Consider the following 23,188-nt stretch of genomic DNA (forward strand, 5'->3'; position numbering starts at 1 on the left):
TTAAATATTACAGCTAGTGTATGATTGTCGATAATATTTTCATGAAAGGAGTAAGTTCATGAGTAAATCGAAGCTACAAATATCCAATGCGGATTGGAGTGGATGGAATGACATAGTCGTAATGATTGGGATTTTCAATTAATTTATTATTGGTGGAATGTCGAACTTCATTCTAATTTAGTAGTTCCTGTTGATCCAATAATTTAGCATTTTTTAATTGAAAGAAAAAGAAAAAAGATAATAAAAAAGATTTATTGACTATTCTTGTAATTCATTTTTGAAATGAAGTGTAATTTAAAAACAGCACTCATTGAAAGTAATGTAAAAGTGGATAAGAAATACTTCGGAAACTATGCTTACATAATAATAATATAGACAAACATGTATTCTTAATACCGAGATGAGTGCAGTAATCTTCATAAAGTACTTTACGACAGAATAAACTTTTAAACAGAATGATAATAAAAAAAAAATAAAGTTTTCTTTTGAAGGGGGGATGTTATTCGGAAGGCTCTTGAAAATACGGTGTATTTTCATCTCATATGACGATATTAATCGTAACACGCGCGCAAACGTTTCGTATCCTGCCTCTCAAAAATGAGGAGATCGCTGTCTCTATTCGCGCTATTACATTTTAATTTATTTGCTTTTATTGCCAGTACTTTTCTTCTGGGAAATCTGATAATAATTTTCATTTTCTAAAAATTATGCAAACTCAGATTTTACACATGTTTATGGGTTAAGCGGGACTCGAATTTTTTTACTATTAATGAAACTTCATCATCGCGGTAAACGAGCAATGTCGTATATGAATTAAGTCACAGAAGGGATGCGAACCATTTTTGAAATACATTATGAATTCAAATTTTCTTCTAAGGAAATAGTTTCTTTTTTAACCTAATGCTCTCCGAAATATATTGTCTTCGACTGATGTTAAAGTGTGAAGTAACATCATTTAAAATGATCACTAATATTTTAATTATTAAATTTTACAAATTAATATTGGATTACTTGTTATTCAACAATCAATATTGAAAAACAAGATACACAAATCTCCCCAGTCACTGAATTCACTAAACGTATACACAAGTTTTCTATTTTGTTGGGAAATATGCCACAAATAGTGGACCAGCCCACAGTTAGCCAAAGTAAATTCTCCTATTTCTAGAATTAATAATAAAATAATAAAAAAAAAAAACTATTGGTCTATGGAGTCTGAAACGAGCCTTCGTGGCTCAGTCGGTTTCGACGATGCACTTTAGTTGGAAAGATCCCGATTCAAATTCTCTATGACGGAAATAAATATTATCAAATGTCTTCATCTGAAGGTGATTTAGCCCGTTTGAGATATATGGAAATGAAAGGTTTTTCCCTTCAGGATTCTCGAAGAAAAATCGTTCAAAAAAGGCAAATCGACCGGAACACGTACCGTATGACACTACAGGAATAACGATTAACCACTCTATTCTGACCAAAATGGTTTTGAATGCCTGCATGGTACGGTGTGAGTATATGCATAGCCGTAAAAAAAGAACTGTCAGCACAGCCGAGAATTACACAGTTAAATCGGCATGATATCAATCATGTGGCATGGGATATCAAGATCGGTGAGAGCCTTAAATTATTCATAAGATATACAACGTTTTCTTACTATTAATGAAACAAATTAGCGACAATGTCCAGGGCCATTCTTGCTATGATTATTTGGTCATCTGCAAACAAAATGGTATTAAGTATAGTTTCCCCCGATCCAGTTTAAATGCCGGTTATACATTTTCTTTCCATTTATTTACTAATTCATCTACATAGATATTAAATAACAGTGGCAACACTTGGAATCCCTGAAAAACCCATCTGTTAATTGTTTTCCATTCTGTATCTTTTTCATTGATTCTTACAGCAATTTTGGTTCTATTAATACATGATAATTATTGCAGCAGTTCACATTCTTTATAGTAGTCCACAGCTTGTTTCTTAAGACTCTGTCAAAGACTTTCTGGTAGTCTACAGATTCTATGTTGTAGTCTTAATGTTTTTCCATTAAGATTTTTAAAGTAAAAGCACAATAGAATTGTTGAAATATAAAATGTTAGATCAGTAACCCGTTTTGTTGACTGATCTGTGTGTTTAATTTCCCACACCTTAAAATACTCACAGGTTAGGTTCGCACTACGAGTATCATTGAAGTGTCTCTGGTTTCTTTACAATATGTTCATCTTACCTTGAAAACGTTGCTAGTTGATAGGAAAAGCGAAATTGTAATACAAAAGAAAAAATGTTTAATTAAATAACTATTCAAACATAATTATTTACATTAAGAAAATTGTAAGAGAAATAGTTTCTTTCTCATGCTTGCCCATTTGAAATCTAAATTAATTAAAAAAAATGCATCAATGAACAAAACCAAAGGAGTCAAACTCCTTTGCTAATCCTGTGTAAGATTAAAACAACGAAAGCCTTTTGCTAGTCGGTAAACAACAAACAAAAGAAACGCGTTCCTTTAGTAATCATCTCTAGGATTAAACAAATTACTGAATTTTAATAAAATCCGTTCCTATAAGGAATCTTTTCATTCTGGTTACAAACGTCACTCTTTACAAAATAAAGGAACACATCCGACCTCTGTAACTTAGTAGAAAGAGATTTTCAGAAAAAGGTATCCACACCCATAAATTCGAGAAATTTCAGCCCCAAGTCAAAATATTTCCAGTAAACTGTCTGCCCTACAGTTCTCTACACACAATCTTCATTACAAGTATTCAGTTCCTATCATTCACTGAATAATAATAATTTTCTTTTAGTTTTTAGGATATTTCGGTGCACATAAGAAACACTTTCTGCTAGAGATAAAATATTCGTCCACTTTTCATCCATTGACCGGAAATAAACCAGGGTTATAGTAAACAAATAATATATATAAATTGTGCTGGAACATTGTTTCTCAAAACTTGGTTTACTGTTATCTCTTACAACAAAAACTATACAGGAGCCCTTCTTCTAGATCATATTTGGTGGTGGTCCATCAACAGAACGAAATAGCTACTTTCGGATAAATCCATGGAGAATACGTTTCTATAACCTTTTAGTCCAAAATGGCTACCCGTAAATAAGTAACTTAGTTGTTACAGGTAACCATTTTCAACCCTCTCCTTACTCCATCTTTTGATTACTGCGCCTGCGCGCGCGCCAGCTTCAAACTCACTGGTATTGGCTTAAATATAGTGCAGTACTTGAACTATGCATATTTCCGACTCAACGAGATTGTTTCTGCCGCCACTTCGAACCGTTATTATTATTATTACGTGACACCTCCGAGAATCCCAAAGACTCATCGAGGGACAAGTTTCTCAATCAAGGGCAATTCTTTGACCAACCACTTAATCCACCAACTACACAGAACGCTATCAACTGCCTACCACCACAAGCATCGTGCTTCTAGAAATTGCCTGTGTTTTCAGGCCGATTTTTCTGTATGCAGGATGAAAAACCCGAGTTTCCGAGAGAAAAATCCTGGCACCTTTGTAGAGATCGGTAACTCGCCTTCAATTGAAAACACCCACCTAAGGATTCCTCTCGTCAAGAGGAGAATCGAACTTAAGTGTTTTCCAATCGTACCGTCATTCTTCCAATTGTGCTACGGAGGCGCTTAACAAAATAAATAAAAAGGTACCAAATTCACTGACCCATCCATGATTCTTACATACCACATCTTTTTTTTGTACCAGTTATCATCAACAAACGTTTTTACCGTTTTCAAGAAATCAGTCTTAATAATGAAATCTGAGCGTGATAATAATTCGCAAAAGTTATCACTCAAAAATGGAAAGAGCAGTGAAATTAATTAACTTATCTTTCTCTCCATAAAAAATAAGATTTCGCGGCATAACATTACATTACTGTGAACGGAATGGGGCATGTAGGGTTAACAGAATCTCATTTCTTTCATTAAGACTACTTAACACATAACTCATCTAATACAAAAAAATTAATAAATGAAATAAAAATGTGGAGTATCTGAATAAAAATCATCAGCCACACCACACGATAGTGTTTCTTTTGCTATTTATTGATTAGCAGGATTTTCTTCCGAAACTTCGGCACAGGGAAACTAGCAGAAAGAAGTTAATAAGTATGAAAACAAAATGGCGTTCATTCAGATTGTGCTTAAAATTTCTGAACGAATAAACTGTCAAGTAAATATTCAACTGCTTTCATACATCAAACAACGTTTAGATTTTATTTTTCCTGCAGACTGTCCGGATGAGGAAGTGTACTAGAAATGTGGCACAGCATGTGAAGATACGTGTGAGAATTACCATCAGACGCGTATTTGCATACGCCAGTGCTTCAAAGGATGTTTCTGTAAGAAAGGACGCATGCGTCAAAAAGAAATGTATAGAAATGTTTCTTGAATGATAATCATATTTGGCCCCTTCTTAAAATGCAAGGGAAAATCTTCAAACGAACATTCATCGAATTGTTCCAGCGTAAATAATGGGCCAAAGGAACAATTACTTAATTGTGCTTTCGTCCACTGTTACATAAATCTACTACTGTTCGTTTTTTTTTTTTTTTTTTTTTTATTTTCTGCTGTTACTTCAATGGATATGTTTCAACTGAGTATCATTCTTTATTTTCACGCTTTCAGCGTGAAAATACAGAATGGGGTTAAACATGCTTTGCCAACTCCATAAGTAAGCGCCAAGTAGATTCTTTTTTTTTTTTTTTGTAATAGTATTCTTGTAGAGTAACTGTGTCCATCGTAACAAAACAGCAGCTTATATGTACCTGCAGACAATTTATTTGTGATTTTTAACGTATTAGTTTAATCGTTTGTTTAATCGTTTCGTACAATTCTCATAGTATAAACGATTCGGCCGAAGCTAACAGACAATTCAAAAAATATAGAAGCGATTTTGCCTACGACCTTAAGCAGAGTTATTATTTTTAGAAAGAACGGACAAACAAAAATCGAATGTATTTGGTGCTCACTTACGCAGTTGGCAAAGTATGTCTTGCGAAGCAATTCTTCTGTATTAAAAGTTTGTGAACCATTCCTAAAAATTCTATTTGGACAAAAAATTATATGTCCTCATTGACGAAGATTTATGTTTTTAGAAATAAAAATATAAATCGCTTCTACCAAAACCGTAAGAATGATATAAAAAATATATGAGGATAAACCTGTTATATATATTTGTTTTTCGCGGTAGGTGAAAGTCACACCTAAGGTAACCAGGAAGATAATCCCACAAAGCCTGAAGAATGCAAAAATGATCAGAGCGTCTGACCAAATTTATCTTAACCTTCGTGTAGTCCTGGCATGTTGGCATGGTTTGGTGGCATCCAGTTAGATATTGAACGAATGAGAATAGGCTAGCAAGAAATCTGGGAATCAGCCAACCAAACTCTATTCTATATTGGATTTAAAAAAGTCAAACACGATGATTTTATACATTAAATTGGCATTCAAATTTATACTTTGGCAGGGAACTTTCTGTATTTTTCTTTTCTTAAAATAGCCATTACGTTGCAGTATAAGTAAATCCAGTTTATGAAAACAGCGTTTGTGATTTTCCACACTTACTTGTTACTCACCAACTCTGTATAACAACGACTTCTCTAAGAGTAAGATTCTTTCATTTTTGTGAGATTATTGAGTAAAACGTTTTCAAAATATTACAACTTGTGCATTCTTTATTCTTGATTTAAAAAAGCACTTAAATTATCTGCCAAACGCAGCTGCTTTAAAGCACGCACATCCAATAGGATGATATCGAAATTGTTATCAAACATGCTTACGTAAAGTGGGAACAAATACTGCGTGCCATTAATATTGCATGTAGAATATTTATGTCCTCTGCGCTTGGTCGCTTGAAGTCAGACTAGTCTCCGAAGTTTAAGTCTAGTCTCCGACTGGAGGAACTTTTTCTAAGCCTTTCTTCGACCGATTCCCGAGTTAATCGATCTCTGGCGCGGGCAAACGGGTTTTTCCTTCCGGAAACTCAGGTTTGTCATCCCGTAAACTCAAGAAAATCGACCGTAGTACCCACATTATGTCAGACAGTAACATATCTTGTTAGGGTTAGGTACCAAGAGATGGCAGCACTTGTTTGCCAGCCTCTTCAACGGTGGCTGCTATAATTAGTGATAGACATGGGCCAGATATCTCTGATTGACTACCGGTGGAGATCGAACTGCCCACTCAGTCTCCAAAAGTTAGATAGGGTTAAAAGACCTCGCCTACTTCCTATAAGGGAATAAAATGCGTTAGCTGATTTTATTTTTTTTTATTTTTATATTTAACAGTGGGAAACAACTGTAAGAATCAAACGGAAACATTCCAGAAGTCGAATTTCTGAAAGAAAAAAAAACCACTTAAAAATGTAATTTTAGGGAAAAAAAGTTTACCGTTAAATTCGATTGCGCTTCATCTGCTAAAACGGCCTTCTAGGCGAATAAGTTTTATGCAGTTAATCAGAACTTTTTAACAGAATCAGAAAAAACAATTTGTCATTTCTAATTTTTGTGGAAATAAACGTTTCACGATTATATTTTAATGTCTGTATGCAAAAATTATTAGGAGAAAACTGGTGTGAAAACAAGAACCAAACCATGGAGACTCATTGATAAAATATGAAGAAAGTTCTGACTGCTTCGTAAACACAGTGTGTAATAGGCAAAATATGGCAGGCATTGTATGAATAATGGCTAGGTGAATAATGAATATCCAAGGAGGAATGAGAAGTATGATTGTGAATAATGATTAGCGTGAACCTCCCAAGTTAACCAAGGATACCAAGTTAACAACGACAAACGATAACTTTAAGAGAAGATAAATATATTAAGAAAAAATATATATATATATATTCGTATTCAGATGTACTCGGTTAAACGACATGTTTATTAATTAATTTAAATGACTAAAACACCAACAATAATAAAGAATAAGGTTTAATGGAGACTACTACTAGTTTCGTTGGTAAACCAACTTCTTCAGGTTCCAAAGTACAAAGAATTATACACCATAATCCAACAGAAACATTAAACAATAACAACAACAGATCTACTAGAAACTGTAGTACAGTTTAAATTGGAGTCCGCGCTACAGTTCCGGCTGTATGTTTATGCGTGAGTGTGATATCGTGAGAACGCCAGCACCGGAGAGCAGAGCTGTGCGAATCAGGTAAACTATAGCTACATCTAAATGCGCCTAAAGACGTATTCTTTAGGCTCAAGAATACGTCTTTCAAGTTCATCATAACATTTGTGGATATTAAAAGTTTGAGACCAGTCTATTTGATGTTGGCTGCCTTCATCATATAGAGAACAAGAAGTGGCTGGCGAGAGCGCTGGCTCGGATTCTGTTATAAGATATATCTCTTTTGTGCTCTTCAACACGGAGAAGGAAAGATTTATCAGTCTGTCCGTAGTAAGGTTTTCCACAATTAAAAATAATTTTGTATACTCCTGGGAACTGAAGATGGTGATGTTTTTCTTTAGGTTGACTAAGGATAGAACGGAGTTTAGGAAAAGTAGAGAAACATGTTTTGATGTCGAATTTTTTTTTAAATCTGAGCCAGTTTGGGGGAGAGGGAACTAATGAAAGGCAAGGAGATGTAAGTTCTGGGGGTAGTATGATCTTCATTAGTTAGTTGACGACGGCGAAAAAGAAATTTCTCGATGCTTTTTAAAGTAAACCATTATTAAGAAAGGTCCTTTTGAGCAAATTAAGTTCATTTTGAAGCTCTACGTCGTCTGATAATAAGGATCTGGCCCGATATGCAAGGGTGGAAATAATGCCAAATTTCTGTGGAAGGTAGTGGTGAGAGGATGCATGAAGGTATCTGTCTGTATGTGTTGGCTTCCTAAAGATTGAAATTTTAATATTATCAGAGCACCTTGTAAACTTTATGTCTAAGACATTATATATATATATATATATATATATATATATATATATAGGACGACACAGAAGTAACAGGGTAGTTGCGAATCAGTAGTCACTACAATTACATTATTATTTTGATTACTAATTGATTTTTGTTTGTGTTATTAATCGATATTAGACATTACGTCCTTCATAATACACCGCATTGTACCGCTAATAAAATTTTTCTCTTTTAACGCGAATTCTCAGACTACCATGTAGCTTTTTTGAGACTGTGAATATAACACGTGCTTTAGATGTCAGACAGCAATTCAATCTGAAAGAAACAAAGGAAGATAGTTTACTATAGAATCAGGAGTAAGGTAAGATTTTACTTACGAGCAGTGTCATTTATCACCTCTATGGATCACAGTATGAAGCGTCATTAAACCTGGTGTCACAAACAAGTTATTTTAGCTCTTTATTTTCTACAAATAATGTTTTGATCCTGAATAAATCCAATACACAACTAACCAAACGGAATATAACCAATTTTCGCATGAAAAGTAGCAAAATCAAAAGACAAACATTAAGAAAAAAGGCAGGCACATGCCAAGCAACAACTGCATGGTGAATATAAACAAGTAAAACACTTAAGTTACCAAAATACATTTTGAGCGCTGATAAGAAATTATATTTAGAAATAAATAATAGAATAAACAAATTTGGTATGGTGAAGAGCAGCTGAAATATTTATAAAGAATATGAGAAAAATTGGCTAAAATATTAACCTAGCAGCATACTAGAGTGTTCAAAAACCAAGCTCAGTCAGTTTTGGGGATACCCTTTGGTTGGTAAGACCTTGGTTCGAATCCCGTATAGGATGTGAACAATTCTTCTTCTGATCAGGCCTTTTTATCTGAAGGCGAGTTAGCCGGTTTCATAATGTGTGGCAGGTTTTTTCGTTTTAAAACCTCGAGTTTTTCATTCCGAAAAACTGGAACCGGCCAGAAGAACACAATAACATAGGATATTATGCAGATCAGATTAACCATCCTATCGGAGCACTAATTTCCAAATTTCTGGGATTTATAACACTGACAATCAGGATAGAAATAAGAGTGGTCCATCACAGGTACAGCCCACCAATACCAGAGAGTTCTGAAAAAATTAGGGGATAAAACAGATGGTTTCACTTTTAAACTGCTGTTAAGAGTGAAGACATTAAAAGGACCTTGGCGTTATGAATTCAAGAATTGTGAACAGACTTATTCTAAGGTAGTCGCTTACTACTTAAACAGAATGGGAGAGGAAAAGGTAACAAAAGAATGGTTGATTGACAGAATGTCGAAAAAGAAAATATCCAGAGAAAGACTAAAATATAAGTCGATTGCTATTATAAGTGGTAGTGCCATAAAAGATGAAATATGAAATCTGAGAAAATCGATTGCAAGCAAATCAGAGATTAATGATGATGAAAACTGTTGACAGGAAGCTACTAAAAATGCAAATCTAACCAGGTTAACACGTTCTTCTGATCGAAGAGCAGAAAACATTTCATTTTATTAACTTGCTTCTTAATTAATTTAATGAAATGAAGATTTATGAAATGTTTAAGAAATTATTTAGATAATTTTCGAAATTGGAGTATTAGTCTTTCTTTCTTTTAGTGTAATAATTCGCTTTCATTACATAGGAAATCGAGACAAATTTGGATGGAAGTTGTATATTTGTTTTACACCCGAGATCCTTCGGAAAATGCAATGCGATTTAATTATCGGGGGTGTAAAGGTGTTTTGTTTCACACGCTCGAGTGTTTCTGATATCACAGGATAAAATACAAGGCAGAGATGCACTTTAGATGCATTTTTGTAAGTGTTCGTTTTTCCCACTATGTTCGTCTATCTTATCCGAATCTCTCCTTATCTGCACTGAAACACACACACACGCACATTATATATATATAAAGCGCAATATTCTGACGCTTATTTTTCTTTCAAATTTGCTGGTTCACCATGAAAGCAGTTCTGCTATTTGTCGCTGTTGCTGTTCTGGTTGCTTCCTGTCAAGCAAAGGGTAAGTGTTTTTGTTTTTTTATCTTTTTTTTTAAGGGACTTTTTTTCTGATGCAACAATGTTTCTGAATATAACTATGAAATAATTATTAGTAATATTATTCTCTAATTTTCTATTGCCTAACAGACATTCACTCGCATTTGCTTCTGTAATTCTGATCAGCTCTCAATTCTTGATATTTCAATTCTGAAAAAAAAAATTAAATCGTCTGACACTGAACTTTTAACGAATTCCGCTATCTTACAAAATACCTCTTCAGTTCATATGACACCTTTATTTTTATTTAATTAAATAATTCGGATGTCAACAAAAAAAATGGCAAGAAGGTTTGAGAATAAGAATGCTGAAGGTGACCCGAAAGATGCTATCAGATTTATCTCGCTATTTTATAAAATAAATTATATCTCGTTCATTTCAGTAAATTATACTATTTTCTTCGTTTAGCGCGAGACGAACTATCACTCTGCTTATTGGAGATCTGAAGTGCTTGATAAAGTACCACGTTTGTACCGTAAGGCAGGATTTTATTATTATTATTAGACACCGCCAGGGAGTCCAAAGACTCATCGAGGGAGGGCACCTACTCGACAATTCTTCATCTCCACCAATCCACCAACCGCAACTACCTTCAACTACACCATTGCCATCTACCGCTGATCACCACCACTGTTTTCACAGACAATCACAAACATCCATGCCCACACGGGATTCGAACCCGCAGCCTTTTGGCTGGGGAGCGAGTACGCTAACCAGTCCAGCTTGATACATTCGGCTTGATATAATTTTCGATATATTTAATTCTTAGTTCTAACGAGAAAATCTCCTCCAATGAAATACATCTGAAGTGGAGTACATGACATTACCTACTTTAAAAATGTTGAAAGCAAACACTTTCTACCCAACTCTAGAAGGAATAAACTATCGAAGATGTTGGCCTACTACGTTTTATTCGGAGTTGAAACATCCCGTTTTAGTATATTAATTATTTGCTAAAATAGGAATAAAAATGAATAATAACACCAATGTTATATCTACTTACGCATATTTATTGTTAAATGCAAATACTTTTGGAAAATAAAATATTCACCTGATATCAGTTGTAATCATGCATAATTTGCAGTAAACGTTGGAAAAGACTTCCCGCCTCACAATACTTAATTTTACAGAATTGCGATGATTCAGTAAACTGCTAAACAAATGTTTTACATCTTTTATGAAATTAAGTATGAATTTATCGGATTGTTTTCATTCATAAAGTGATATTTCCTGTTTGTTGCAGAGTGCCCAGAATTTGAAGAGTTTCGAACATGTGGCACAGCATGTCCAGCAACCTGTGATAATTACCATGAAGAAAACCGCAAATGCACGCTCCAATGCATTGAGGGATGCTTCTGTGAGGAAGGACTAGTGAGACACAGCTTGGGGTTTTGTGTAACTCCGGCACTATGCGGATTATGAGTAAGAATTAGGTGAAAAAGAAATGTAAAATGAAGTTGCTAATAAAGATAATTCTTTCTGATGCTCTGTTTGGTTACCTTAACTAAAGAAAGCAGATAAATCAGGACTAATAAAAGTGCTCTAAAAAGTACCACTAACATCTATTAATCGCATTTTAAATCAAATCTACGGCTTTTATTAAATACCGAGCTGTGGTGTTTATTCTGGAATAGTAAAATTTCCGGAACAGAGGTCACTAAGACCTTATTTCTTACTGAAGCATGCCTAATAAATTCTGTAATATTATTATTGGACGAATGATTTCTGGTGCGTTTTGCATAATTCTTATGTAGTTATTTGTTCTGTTTGGCTATTTCTATACATGTTATACCCGTACATAAGTCAACAAAAGGAAGGAAATGAGTGCAGATAATCATTGATAGTTCATTTCATGAGGACATTTCTGGATATTATTATCATACAATTAAGTCATTAAAAGGAATATTTAAATTAGCAGAATTTCGTGCAAAATACAAAAAGATCGATAGACAGTCTAAATAAAAGATGAATTGACTGCCTAAGATGAAGTACCGAAAATGAAAGAAGATTAGGGTTAAAGCGAGATGAAGAAGAAGAAGAAGAAAGATATTTGGAGCCGTTTTTGTCCTATTGCTAAAATAGTTCCCTAGCGAAAAAAAATAATATAATTACTTAAAATAGTTCTGAATGGAATCATGACAAAAATGATTCGCCAAGTACACAACCTGATTGATCCAACAACTAAAAATTATTGCTTCGAATACGCGGATATAATGAAGTACCTAGCGCGCTATCAGGATCTGATCTCTACATCACAATTTGAAACTGTTCATAGTTCGAACTTCGATCGACACAGCCAAATTAATTGTCAGAGCACACATACTACGTCACAACCAAACGGATTCTTCAAACTACATCCACACACAGCAGGAAGCCGGGATTTGTTGCACTCAGTTTAATCTGTCTTGTGTGGGCCGAAAAAAATTATAATAAAACATTCATTAAAAGTTCAATAAGAAATCAGAACATTAGCGCACTTTTCTTCTTAAGAAAGAAATCCGCGGGATTGAAACTTGAAACTCTTGAACTAATGAAAAAGTTAATTTTCACGTAGTAAACTTTCATTAAACTAGATATTAATTCTGAAAAAGTTATGTTAAGAAATAAAACTGAGACAGCATATACACAGTGATCATAAAGCATATGACCGAGGTTTTTTCTTACGTTAGGCAAGATTGCCTTGATCAGTAAAACTTGGAGAATCCTGTAAATTTTTCGAACTCTGAATGCATTAAATAGAAAATATTCCCGGGATTGGTTATTTCCCGTTGCAGTAATAGGCATATATGCTTCTTTCATTCAAAAAGATTCATCCAAAACTTTACGCAAGAAATTACTGAAAGCCTGTTGTGACACATGACCGAGCATCGGAGTGACCATACGGCATCTGTAGATGCCCAGTGAACATAGAGAGAGAGAGCTCAACTACTGTCTAAAGGTGGAATTTCCCAAATCAGTTACTATCAGCACTTAATTATATTCACATTTATATGATGGCTCTTTGTGATTTATAGAAAACTCGTGCAGCATCGGAAAGTGTACATTCTGCGATGTAGAAAGTACGACGTACATCGTAGAATGTACGTCGGATTTGTACTGTAAAACTGCATGAAGAAAATTTCAAAGAGTTTCTATTCAAATTTATTTATTTATTAGATTATTTTAGTAAACTATATAACATAATATATCCAAGCAGTGTAGTGGCGAAACACAATTTACCAGCAGAAAGTTTAATTTATTCTTCATCCATGCATTAATTCTCCATCTCTCTCTCTCTCTCTCTCTCTCTCTGAATTTTGACTTTCATTTGTGAGTATATAGTGCAGGCGATAATATTTGCATGAAAGGGGTAAATTCATGAGGAGATCGAAGCTATAAATGTCAATGCGGATTGGCATAGTCTGTAATGATTGAGATTTTCAATTCATTTAGATTTGTGTTGGAATGTCGAACTTCATTCTAATTTAGTAGTTACAGATGCTCCAATAATTTAGCATTTTTTATTTCAACAAAAAGAATTATTGACAATTCTTGTAGTTCATATTTGAAATCAAATGTAATTTAAAAATAGCCTTCATTTAAAATAATGCAAAACTGCGTATGAAATACTGTTAGAAGCATGCTGACAATAATAATAACAAAGACAAACATGTATCTTTAATACCGGTATATTTGAATCTGATTGAGATGAGTGCAGTAATCTTCATAAACTACTTGATGCAGTACTTCATAAAGTACTGCATGATACAGTAGATCACCATGAAAAGCCTTATGGAATTTATTGCTGTTGCCCTCGTGGTTGCTTTCTGCCAAGCAATAAGTAAGTAACCTCTTTATTCCATGTTTGTTCCATCAATACCTTCGAAATTAAATCTTCGGAAAATACTCTAAGACAGAAACTTGGACGATTTCTTCTTAAGTATTAAAGGATTATTCATTGATTACTAGGAATTATTACTGGCTACTATTATTTTACTATTATAATTTTAAACGTTTATATGTCACGTTTTTTTGAAACGTTTTGAAACTCAGGTGATTCGAGTCATTAGAATTCAAGGAAAACGGGGAGGGGGGGGTTGAGCGCCGTAGGCTCCAGGGGAGCGTATCCCCCTAGTATATATATATATATATATATATATATATCACTACAGAAAAAATGGGCTATTGTCGAGAGTTCACCAGCATTCACCTTCTGCAATTCTGATTTTGCCTAAAATTTAGACGTTAGAAAAGCTTTCCCTTGAAAATGTGTATTCACACTCAAAGTTTAAAAAAAATCGGCTAACGTCTTTTTATTCCCTTATAGGGAGTGGGCGAGGCCGTTTAGCCCTATCTAACTTTTGGAGACTGAGTGGGCAGTTCAATCTCCACTGGTACCAATCAGAGATAGATGGTCCAAGGCTATCACTATTTAAGCAGCACGCAGTGAAGAGAGACGGCTCAACAAGTGCCACCATCTCGTGATCCCTAACACTAGTATTTAATGTCTGAAATAATGTGAGCTCTACGGTCGATTTTCTTGAGTTTACGGGACAAAAAAAAAAAACCAAGTTTCCGGGAGAAAAAACCCACTTGCCCGTGCCAGAGATCGACTAACTCGGGAACCGGTCGAAGAAAGGCTTAGAAAAATTTCATGTATTCGACGACTAAATTCGAAACAAGGTCTTCCTTCCTGTGTTGAAGCGCCGTAGTGTGCAAACGCCACATCCATTGAGCTAAACAGCCTATCTTAAAATTAAAGATTTAAATTCAAAATATTCGGAATTAAATTTTCATACTAATTATTAAACGGATAATTTTTTATTCTGAATTCTTTAAGTAGGAATATCAATCTATAAATTATAACTATATTTTTTAAATGAAATTTGATAAAATGAAATTTCAGACGAGACTCTCCGTATCTCAGTTGGTCAGACGATGTCCTGTAGTTGGAAAAAAGAAACCTGGGTTCGAATCCCATGTAGGAGAAGAACAGCCTTTATAAGAAATTTTCAACTGAATGTCAGTTAGCCAGTCTCATGTGGGGTCTGAAAAGTGCCTCCGTAGCTCACTCGGTTTCGACGATGCCCTTCAGTTACAAAGATCCGGGTTCGAATTCCGACTATGACGAAATAACCATTATCAAGGCTCTTCATCTGAATAACCCGTATCAGATATACGGAAATTAAAGGATTTTTATTTCATGAAACTCGGAAGAAAAATACTTCCAATTTCCCCCCCCCCCCCCCCCCCAAAAAAAAGGAAATGCATAGGTGGACGTAAACATAACGGCAAAGTCAGAGACAATAGGACTACCCAGTGATATCGGCAGATCGGTGACAGCCTTTCATTATTTACAGTATAAGATATGCAATAATGAAAAAATTAGTCACAATGTCCAGGGCGGTTCTTGCTATGATTATTTGGTCATCTGCAAGCAAAATGGTATTAAGTATAGTTCCCCCGAACCAGTTTAAATAAAGTTACAGATGTTCTTTTCATTTATTTACTATTTCATCTACATAGATATTAAATAACAGTGGTGACACTGGGCATCCCTGAAGAACCCATCTGTTAATTGGTTTCCGTTCTGTAACTTTTTCATTGATTCTTATAGCAATTTTGGTTCTTCTCATACACGTTGATTATTGCAGCAAAACTGATTTGAATTGTTTAGATTCTTAATTGTGATCCACAGTTTGTTCCTTAAGATTCTGTCAAAGGCTTTCTGGTAGTCTACAAATTCCATGTGTGTTTCTATAATATATTCTTAATGGTTTCCATTAAGATTTTAAAGTAAAGCGTCAATGAATTGTTTAAATATAAAATGTCAGATCAATAACCCATTTTGTGACTGATCTGTGTGATTAATTTAAGTATATCTGGTTTCTTCCTAATATGTTTATCTTACCTTGAAAACGGTGTTGATTTTCCCCAAAATTAAAACTCATTCACTAATGTTTATCTCTAAAATAAGACAAGAGAAATTGTAATACAAATAAAGTTTCATTAAATAACTATACAAACATAATTATTTACATTAAGAAAATTGTAAGAGAAAATACTTTCCCTCTCTCGCTCGTCCGTTTGAAATCTAAATTAAGAAATTCAAAAAAAAAAAAAAAAAATCAACAACGAACAAAACTAAACGAGATGAACTCCTTTGCTAATCCTCTGTTGGATTAAAATAACTATAGCATTTTACTAGTCAGTAAACAACAAACAAAAGAAACGCATTCCTTTAGTAATCATCTCTATGATTAAACAAATTATTGCATTTTAATACAATCAGTTCCAAGAAGCAAACTTATCACTCTAGTTGCAATGTTCACTCTTTACAAAATGAAGGGACATAGTCTACCTATGTAACTTAGAACAAACAGATTTCCAGCAAAATATACCCCACTCCAGAGAGTTAAGCACGAAGACTAAAATGCACGTATTCAGTTCCTATCATTAACTGAATAATCATCTTTTTTTATTCAGGAATTTGCAATGCACACTCTATCGGAAGAAGCACACCTTCTGCTAGAGATAAAATATCCCGTCCTCTTTTCACCCATTGACAGGAAACAAATTACACTCATGGGGTTATAATAAACAATCAGTAGACATACTTCGTGGTGGTACATGGTTTCTCAAAACTTGAGTTATTATTCCTTACAACACAAACTATATAAGAGGCTTTCTTGTAGATCATATTTGGTGGTCATATATCAATAGAAAGAAATAGCTACTTTCGGATAAATCCATGGAGAATACGTTTCTTAAAACCTTTCGTCAAAAATGACTACCTATAAATAAGTAACTTAGTTCTTACAGGTAGCCATTTTAAACCCTCTCATTACTCGATCTTTTGATTACTGTGCATGCACGCTCCAGCTTCAAACTCACCAGTATTGGCCGAAATATACCGCAGTACTTGTAAAATATATATTAACAACTTCCGTGTTTGTTTCTGCCGCCGTTTCGTATCGTTATTATTATTACGTGACACCTCCGAGAACCCCAAGAACTCATCGAGGGAAAATTCTCTCAAACAAAGGCAACTCTTTGACCAACCACTTAATCCACCAACTACACAGAACGTTACCACCACCGTCTACACACAACGCCATCTACTGCCTACCACCACAAGCATTTTTCGTCTGTAAATTGAGTGCGTTTTCAGGCCGATTTGTCTGTATACAGGATGAAAAACCTTAGTTTCCTGGAGAAAAACCCTGCTACCTTTGCAAGACATCAGCTAACTCACTCCAATTGAAAATACCCATATAAGGATTTCTCTCGTTAAGACAAGAATCGGACTTAAGTGTTTTCGTAATTCTTCCGTACCGCCATTCTTCCAATAGCGCTACGGATCCCCAATAACAAAATAAATAAAAGTCGTCAAATTCACTGACTCATCCATGATTCTTACATACCACATCTTTTATTATTTTAATTATTCGTGACACCTCCAAGGAGTCCGAAGACTCATCGCGGGAGGACACCCACTGTACAACACCCCCTCTCCACCACCACTACACGGAAACTCTACATCAACGCCATCTACTGCCCACCAGCACCACCACAACTAGTGTGTTTTGTCTGTAAAGATAAGTTATCATCAAAATGAGATTTTGAGATGTAGCATTACATTATGGTAAACGGAAGGGTCCATACAGGGTTAATAAAACCTAATTTCTTTCCAATCTCTTTTATTAAGACTATTTAACACATAACTCATCTAATACAAAAAAATTAATAAATAAAATAAAATGTGACGTATCTGAATAAAAATAATCAGATTCACAAACATTCTAGTGTTTCTTTTGCTGTTTTTTGCTTAGCAGGATTTTCTTTTCTTGTAGACAGGAGAAAAATCTTATTTGTTCTTTATATCAGAAATCCTGGTTAAACGAACCCTTGAACTCATCCATGGCACATTTCCAAATTTCGAGAGAGCGGGATTTGCAGAAAGATGTTAATAATTATGAACAAAAATGGCGTTTTTCTTGCAGAGTATTCGGATAAGCAAGAGTACTTGGAATGTGGCCCAGCATGTCCAGATACATGTGAGAATTACAACAATAATCTGCTTATATGTATACTCAATTGCTCCAGTGGATGCTTCTGCAAGACAGGACTAGTCTTACACTCAAGTGGCGCATGCGTGCTTCCAAAATAATGTTAAAATAATTTTGCACAAAACAAACTGTAAAGCATAGTTGGGAATAAACTTGTAACATATATCAAAGGGCTAATTCTTAAACACTGTTTTATTTCTTTTATTATTATTATTATTATTATGTCTAACATCGAAGAAAGTTCACAAACGTCATATCTCATCAGTGCGTCTATGGGTTAACTTGGCTGGCTTCCAAAAATATCATTAAATAAATTGAGGAGTTTATAATTGCTATAGAAATGTTTCTTGAATGATAAACCATATTTGACGTCTTCGTAAAATGCAAGGAGGAAAATTTTCAATCTAACATTCATCCAATTGGACCGAAGGAATAAGGGAGAAATCCATAAGTGGTGGCCTTTCTAGAAACCGATCACCAAATGAAGAAACATAATTTAAAATGCAGTGTTCTTCATTGCAATTGATCTACTTGCCAACAACAACAACAACAACAACAACAAAGAGAGAGAGAGAGAGAGCCTTATAACTGAGAAACGAAGTGCGTTTCTCAGTTATAAGATTTTAAGATGAATGCAAAGTTTGAAGAATGCATAAACGATCAGAGCGTCTGAACAAGTTTATCTTAACCTTCAAGTAGTGCAATTGGTTTGTAGGCATCTAGTTAGATATTCCACGAAGGAGAATTGGCTGTCAAGCAATATGGGAATCAGCCAACCAAATTGTATTCTATATTGGATTTAAACAAGTCAAATACGATGTTTTTACATATTAAATTGTCATTCATAAATAAGGGAACTCTTTCTATTTCTTAAAAAATGCAAATACTTTGCAGTAAGTGCAGTGCAAGTAAATGCAGTTTAAGGCAATAGAGATTGTGATATTCCACACTAGTTAACTACGAGAGTGGTCTGAAACGTTCTGGGCCTCAACCATAGACCGCAAAACAATCGACATGATGTTTTTTTTTTCTAAGTTGGTACACCTGTCCTAAGCATCCATGTGAAATTGCAAGTCATCCTATCAAGTAGTTAGTTTTATACAGCTGCCTGAAGCAGAAGTGTTGTCTGTATCCCTTGAAATGGATAAAATTGAGTATCGTGCGGTTATAAAATTCTTTGTGAAAGACAATTTAACGGCAAAAGAAATCCATTCGAAGTTCATAAAAGTTTATGGGCACTCTTCTCCTTCATTCTCGACAATTAAGAAATAGGCTGCCGAGTTTAAACGTGGCTGTACCAGCCTTGAAGATAACCTACGTGAAGGGCGTCCAAAAAGTGTGACAACACCACAAATAATTGATCAAGTGCCCAATTTGGTATTGAATGACCAGCGAGTCAAAGTGCGTGAAATTGCTGAGACTATAGGCATTTCAAAAGAACGTGTAGGATATATTTTGCATGAAGAATTGCAAATGAAAAAGCTTTGCACATGATGGGTTCCACAGTTGCTCACAGCAGATCAAATACACACTCGCCTGAAAATTCCTGAACGGTGCTTGCAGCGTTTTAACAAGAATAAAATTAATTTTGTGCGTCGATTTATTACTGTGAATGAGGCTTGGTTACACATCAGAATTCAAACAGTGGACTGAAGCCGGTTTTTCAGTTCCAAAGAAAACAAAGTCGTTTCCATCAATAGGAAAAGTCTGGCATATGTGTTTTGGGACGATAAAGGCATTTGTTTTTTATTATCTTGAAAACGGTAAAAGAATAACCGAAGAATATTATTACGAGCTTTTAACCCGACTAGACGAAACAATTCTTGAGAAACGTCCCGGTATTGAGAAGAAAAAAATCATCTTTCATCAGGACCTGCCCACAAAGATGTTTTGGCAACAGGAAAATTAAGGGATACGCACTATTAATTGTTACATCTTCCACCCTCTTACTCAAATTTAGCATCCTCTGACTTCTATCTCTTCCCAAAACTAAAACTCTTCCCCGCTGGTCATCGTTTTTCTTCGAATCATGATTGCAGCTGTAGAGGGGTATTTTGCAGATCTTACTGAGAACCACTAGAGGGACGGGATAATGGCACTGGAACATCACTGGAATAAACGTATTAGTCTTAAGGGAGATTATGTTGAAAAATAAAAATAATTTTGAAATTATAAATTCGTTTTTCCATTGCTGGGGCGAGAACTTTTCAGACCGCCCTAGTAGCAATTCTTTATAACAACGACTTCTCTAACAGTAACGTTCTTCTGTTTTTGCGAGATTATAGAGTAAAACTTTTAAAATATATTTCAATCTGTGTATTAAGATTTCTTGATTTGAAAAAGCATCTATCTGCTAAACTGTCACTTTACCGTATGTAGATACAATAGTATAAAAATGACCTTGTTATCAAATATGTATTTACATAACGTGGGAACAGAAATACATGTCCTGTGTGTCATTAATATTGGATGAGAACATTAAGTGTGGGAAACAACTTCAATAACCAATAAACTGAAAAATTCCAGAAGCGAATTACTGAAAAGAAAAAAATCTTAAAAATGTAATTTAAAAAAAAATAACCGTTAAATTCGACTCCGATTCCTCTGCTGGAAAGACTTTATAGACGGATAAACGCTATGCAGTTAATCAGAACTTTGTGACAGAAACAGAAGAAACAATTTGCGATTTTTAATTTTTTTGGAAATAAATGTTTTATGATAAAATATTATGGTCTGTATGCAAACATTATTAAAATAAAAACTGGGTGTGAAAACAAGAACCAAACCTTGGAGACTCAGTGACAAAATATGAAGAAAACACGCACTGCTTCGGCAAAAAAGAGTGTTTAATAGGCAAAGCATGACAGGAATTCCATGAGTAATTGTTAGATGAATAATGAATATGCAAAGAGGAATTAGAAGTATGATAGGTATATTGTGAACAATGGTTAGCGTGGACCTTCCAATTTAAAAACGACAAAGAATAATATTAAGAGAAAATTTATTAAATTCATTACAATTATATGATGTAAATGGAAATGTGCCTTCGTAGTTCAGGCGGTTTTGAAGATACCCTTTGAATTTGGAAAGATATGGGTTCGAATCAGTTTAGGACTCGAAGAATCTATATCAAGAGTTTTCAACTTAAGTGAATTACCAGGTCCCAATTACGTGAATTACGGTGGTAAAGGGTTTTCTCCCGAAAACTCCAGAAAAATATTTTTGTTTTTTTTTTGTCCCAGACCAGTGAACACAGAAACCAAATACTTACTCCTAGTGGGATGCAGCCGACGCATGGCAAGTTGACTGCATTAAATTGACTAAAGCTCCTAATCTAGGGACTCCTAATCCATTACTCAACCCGTCTTGAATGGCAGAGTAATGGATGGATACGGAGGTGGAAAGCTTCCTTCCCGAAAACTCGCGTTTTTCATCTCTTAAAACAGGCAAACAGACCAGAAGAACACACGTAATGTGCAGCATACATAGGACTTATGGAAATAAGGATATTAATCCCCTTGGGCTGCATTTGGTTTCAAACGCGCGCATGATATGGTCTGGGTCTTCGCAAAATAGTGAAATAGGAAGAAGGAAAAATATATATATATATATATATATGATGAATAGCCTATTTTTCTTCCCACCACAGTGTGAAGGCCTCTTCCACTGAGGGAGGTTTGGATCTACTACTCCCATGGTGACCCAGTCCGTATCTCTACTTGGGTGAATAAATGTATGAAGGTGGAAGACAATCACAAACATCCATGCATACGCGGGATAATACGCTATCCACTTTGCCAACCAGATTATATATATATATATATATATATATATATATATATATATATATATATATATATATATACACACACATACACACACGAGGGTGGTCTAAAAAGTTCTCTACCTCGACAATAGATGGCAAAACACTAATCACTACAATTTCATTATTATTTCGATTTTTATTCGGAGTTATTAATTGATACTATTAAGAATTACGTTCTTCCAAATACGCCGCAAATATATCTTGGCCTGCTCATAAAATTTCCTGTTTTAATGCGGATTCTCAGACTATCATATAGCTCTTGTGAGACCCTGGATATAACCTGTGCTGAAACTGCGGGTCATCAATTCAGACTGAAAGAAGTAAAGGAAGATAGTTTACTTTAGAATCAGGAGTAAGGTAAGATTTTACCCACTAGCACTATTATTTATCACCTCTATGGACCACAGTATGAAGTGACATTAATCCTGGTGTCACAAAGAAGTTGTTACCTCAGCTCTTTATTTTCTGCAAATAATGTTTTACTCCTCAATAAATCCAATACACGACTAACCAAACTGAACATAGCCAATTTTCGCATGAAGGGTAGCAAAATCAAAAGACAAACATTACAAAAAAGAGGCAGGAACACGCCAAGCAACAACTGCATGGTGAATCTAAACAAGTAAAACACTGAAGTTACCAAAATACATTTTGAGCGCTGATAGCAAATTATATTTGGAAATAAATAATAGAATACACAAACTGGTATGGCGAAGGGAGTTGGAAAATTTATAATTAACATGAGAAAAATTGGTTAAATATTAAACTAGCAGCATACTGGAGTTTCGGAAACCAATTTTACTTTATATTTCTTAATCTGAAACCTTGCTTGGATAGACTTGGATTCGAGTCCAGTCTAGGATGCAAAGAATTGTTCTTCTGATCAGACCTTGTCATTTGAAGGTTAGTTAGTCCATTTCACAGGGTGTGGTAGGTTTTTTCCTTCCAAACAACCCAGGTTTTTCTTTCCGCATTTCAGGCAAACCGGCCAGAAGAACACAAGCAATACATAGCGTCTGTTCTTTATGTGATATTATGCAGATAAGATTAGCAGACCTATCGGAATATTAATTAGCTTTTCAAGATGACAAATTATTTGATTGTAACAGATTGTAACAGCCCAACACGCATGGGAATATGGGATGGGACTTATGAATTGGACAATCAGGTTAGAATTAAAAATAATCCATTAGAATCATAGACCACAAATACGGGAGAGTTCTGGAAAAAAATTAAGGAAAATAAACAGATTCTTTCACTGTTAAGCTCCTGTTACGAGTGAAGACATTAAAAGGAACTCGACGTTATTGGAATTCAAGAATTGTGAACAGAC

The 23,188-nt window shown here is 34.7% G+C and overlaps 1 protein-coding gene across 1 annotated transcript; it reads left to right on the forward strand.

Annotated features, from left to right (window-relative positions):
- Nucleotides 1-9,879: 9,879 nt before the first annotated feature.
- On the forward strand, nucleotides 9,880-11,464 carry LOC150102679 (chymotrypsin inhibitor-like). The gene is made up of 2 exons (XM_090398636.1): nucleotides 9,880-9,946; nucleotides 11,225-11,464. The coding sequence occupies exons 1-2, from the start codon at nucleotides 9,886-9,888 to the stop codon at nucleotides 11,401-11,403; spliced, it is 240 nt and encodes a 79-aa protein (XP_090254762.1). The 5' UTR covers nucleotides 9,880-9,885; the 3' UTR covers nucleotides 11,404-11,464.
- The last annotated feature ends 11,724 nt before the right edge of the window (nucleotides 11,465-23,188 follow it).

This window comes from Typopeltis vanoorti, chromosome 10, assembly GCF_054136105.1.
Source record: "Typopeltis vanoorti isolate ZY-2024b chromosome 10, IOZ_Tvanoo_1.0, whole genome shotgun sequence".
Taxonomy (NCBI): Eukaryota; Metazoa; Arthropoda; class Arachnida; order Uropygi; family Thelyphonidae; genus Typopeltis; species Typopeltis vanoorti.

Bases quoted from the DNA above. Each gene is read 5' to 3' on its own strand.
- LOC150102679 (XM_090398636.1), top strand. From the start codon at position 9,886: ATGAAAGCAGTTCTGCTATTTGTCGCTGTTGCTGTTCTGGTTGCTTCC. The intron at 9,947-11,224 runs GTAAGTGTTTTT...TGTTTGTTGCAG, and splicing joins TGCTTCCTGTCAAGCAAAGG to AGTGCCCAGAATTTGAAGAG.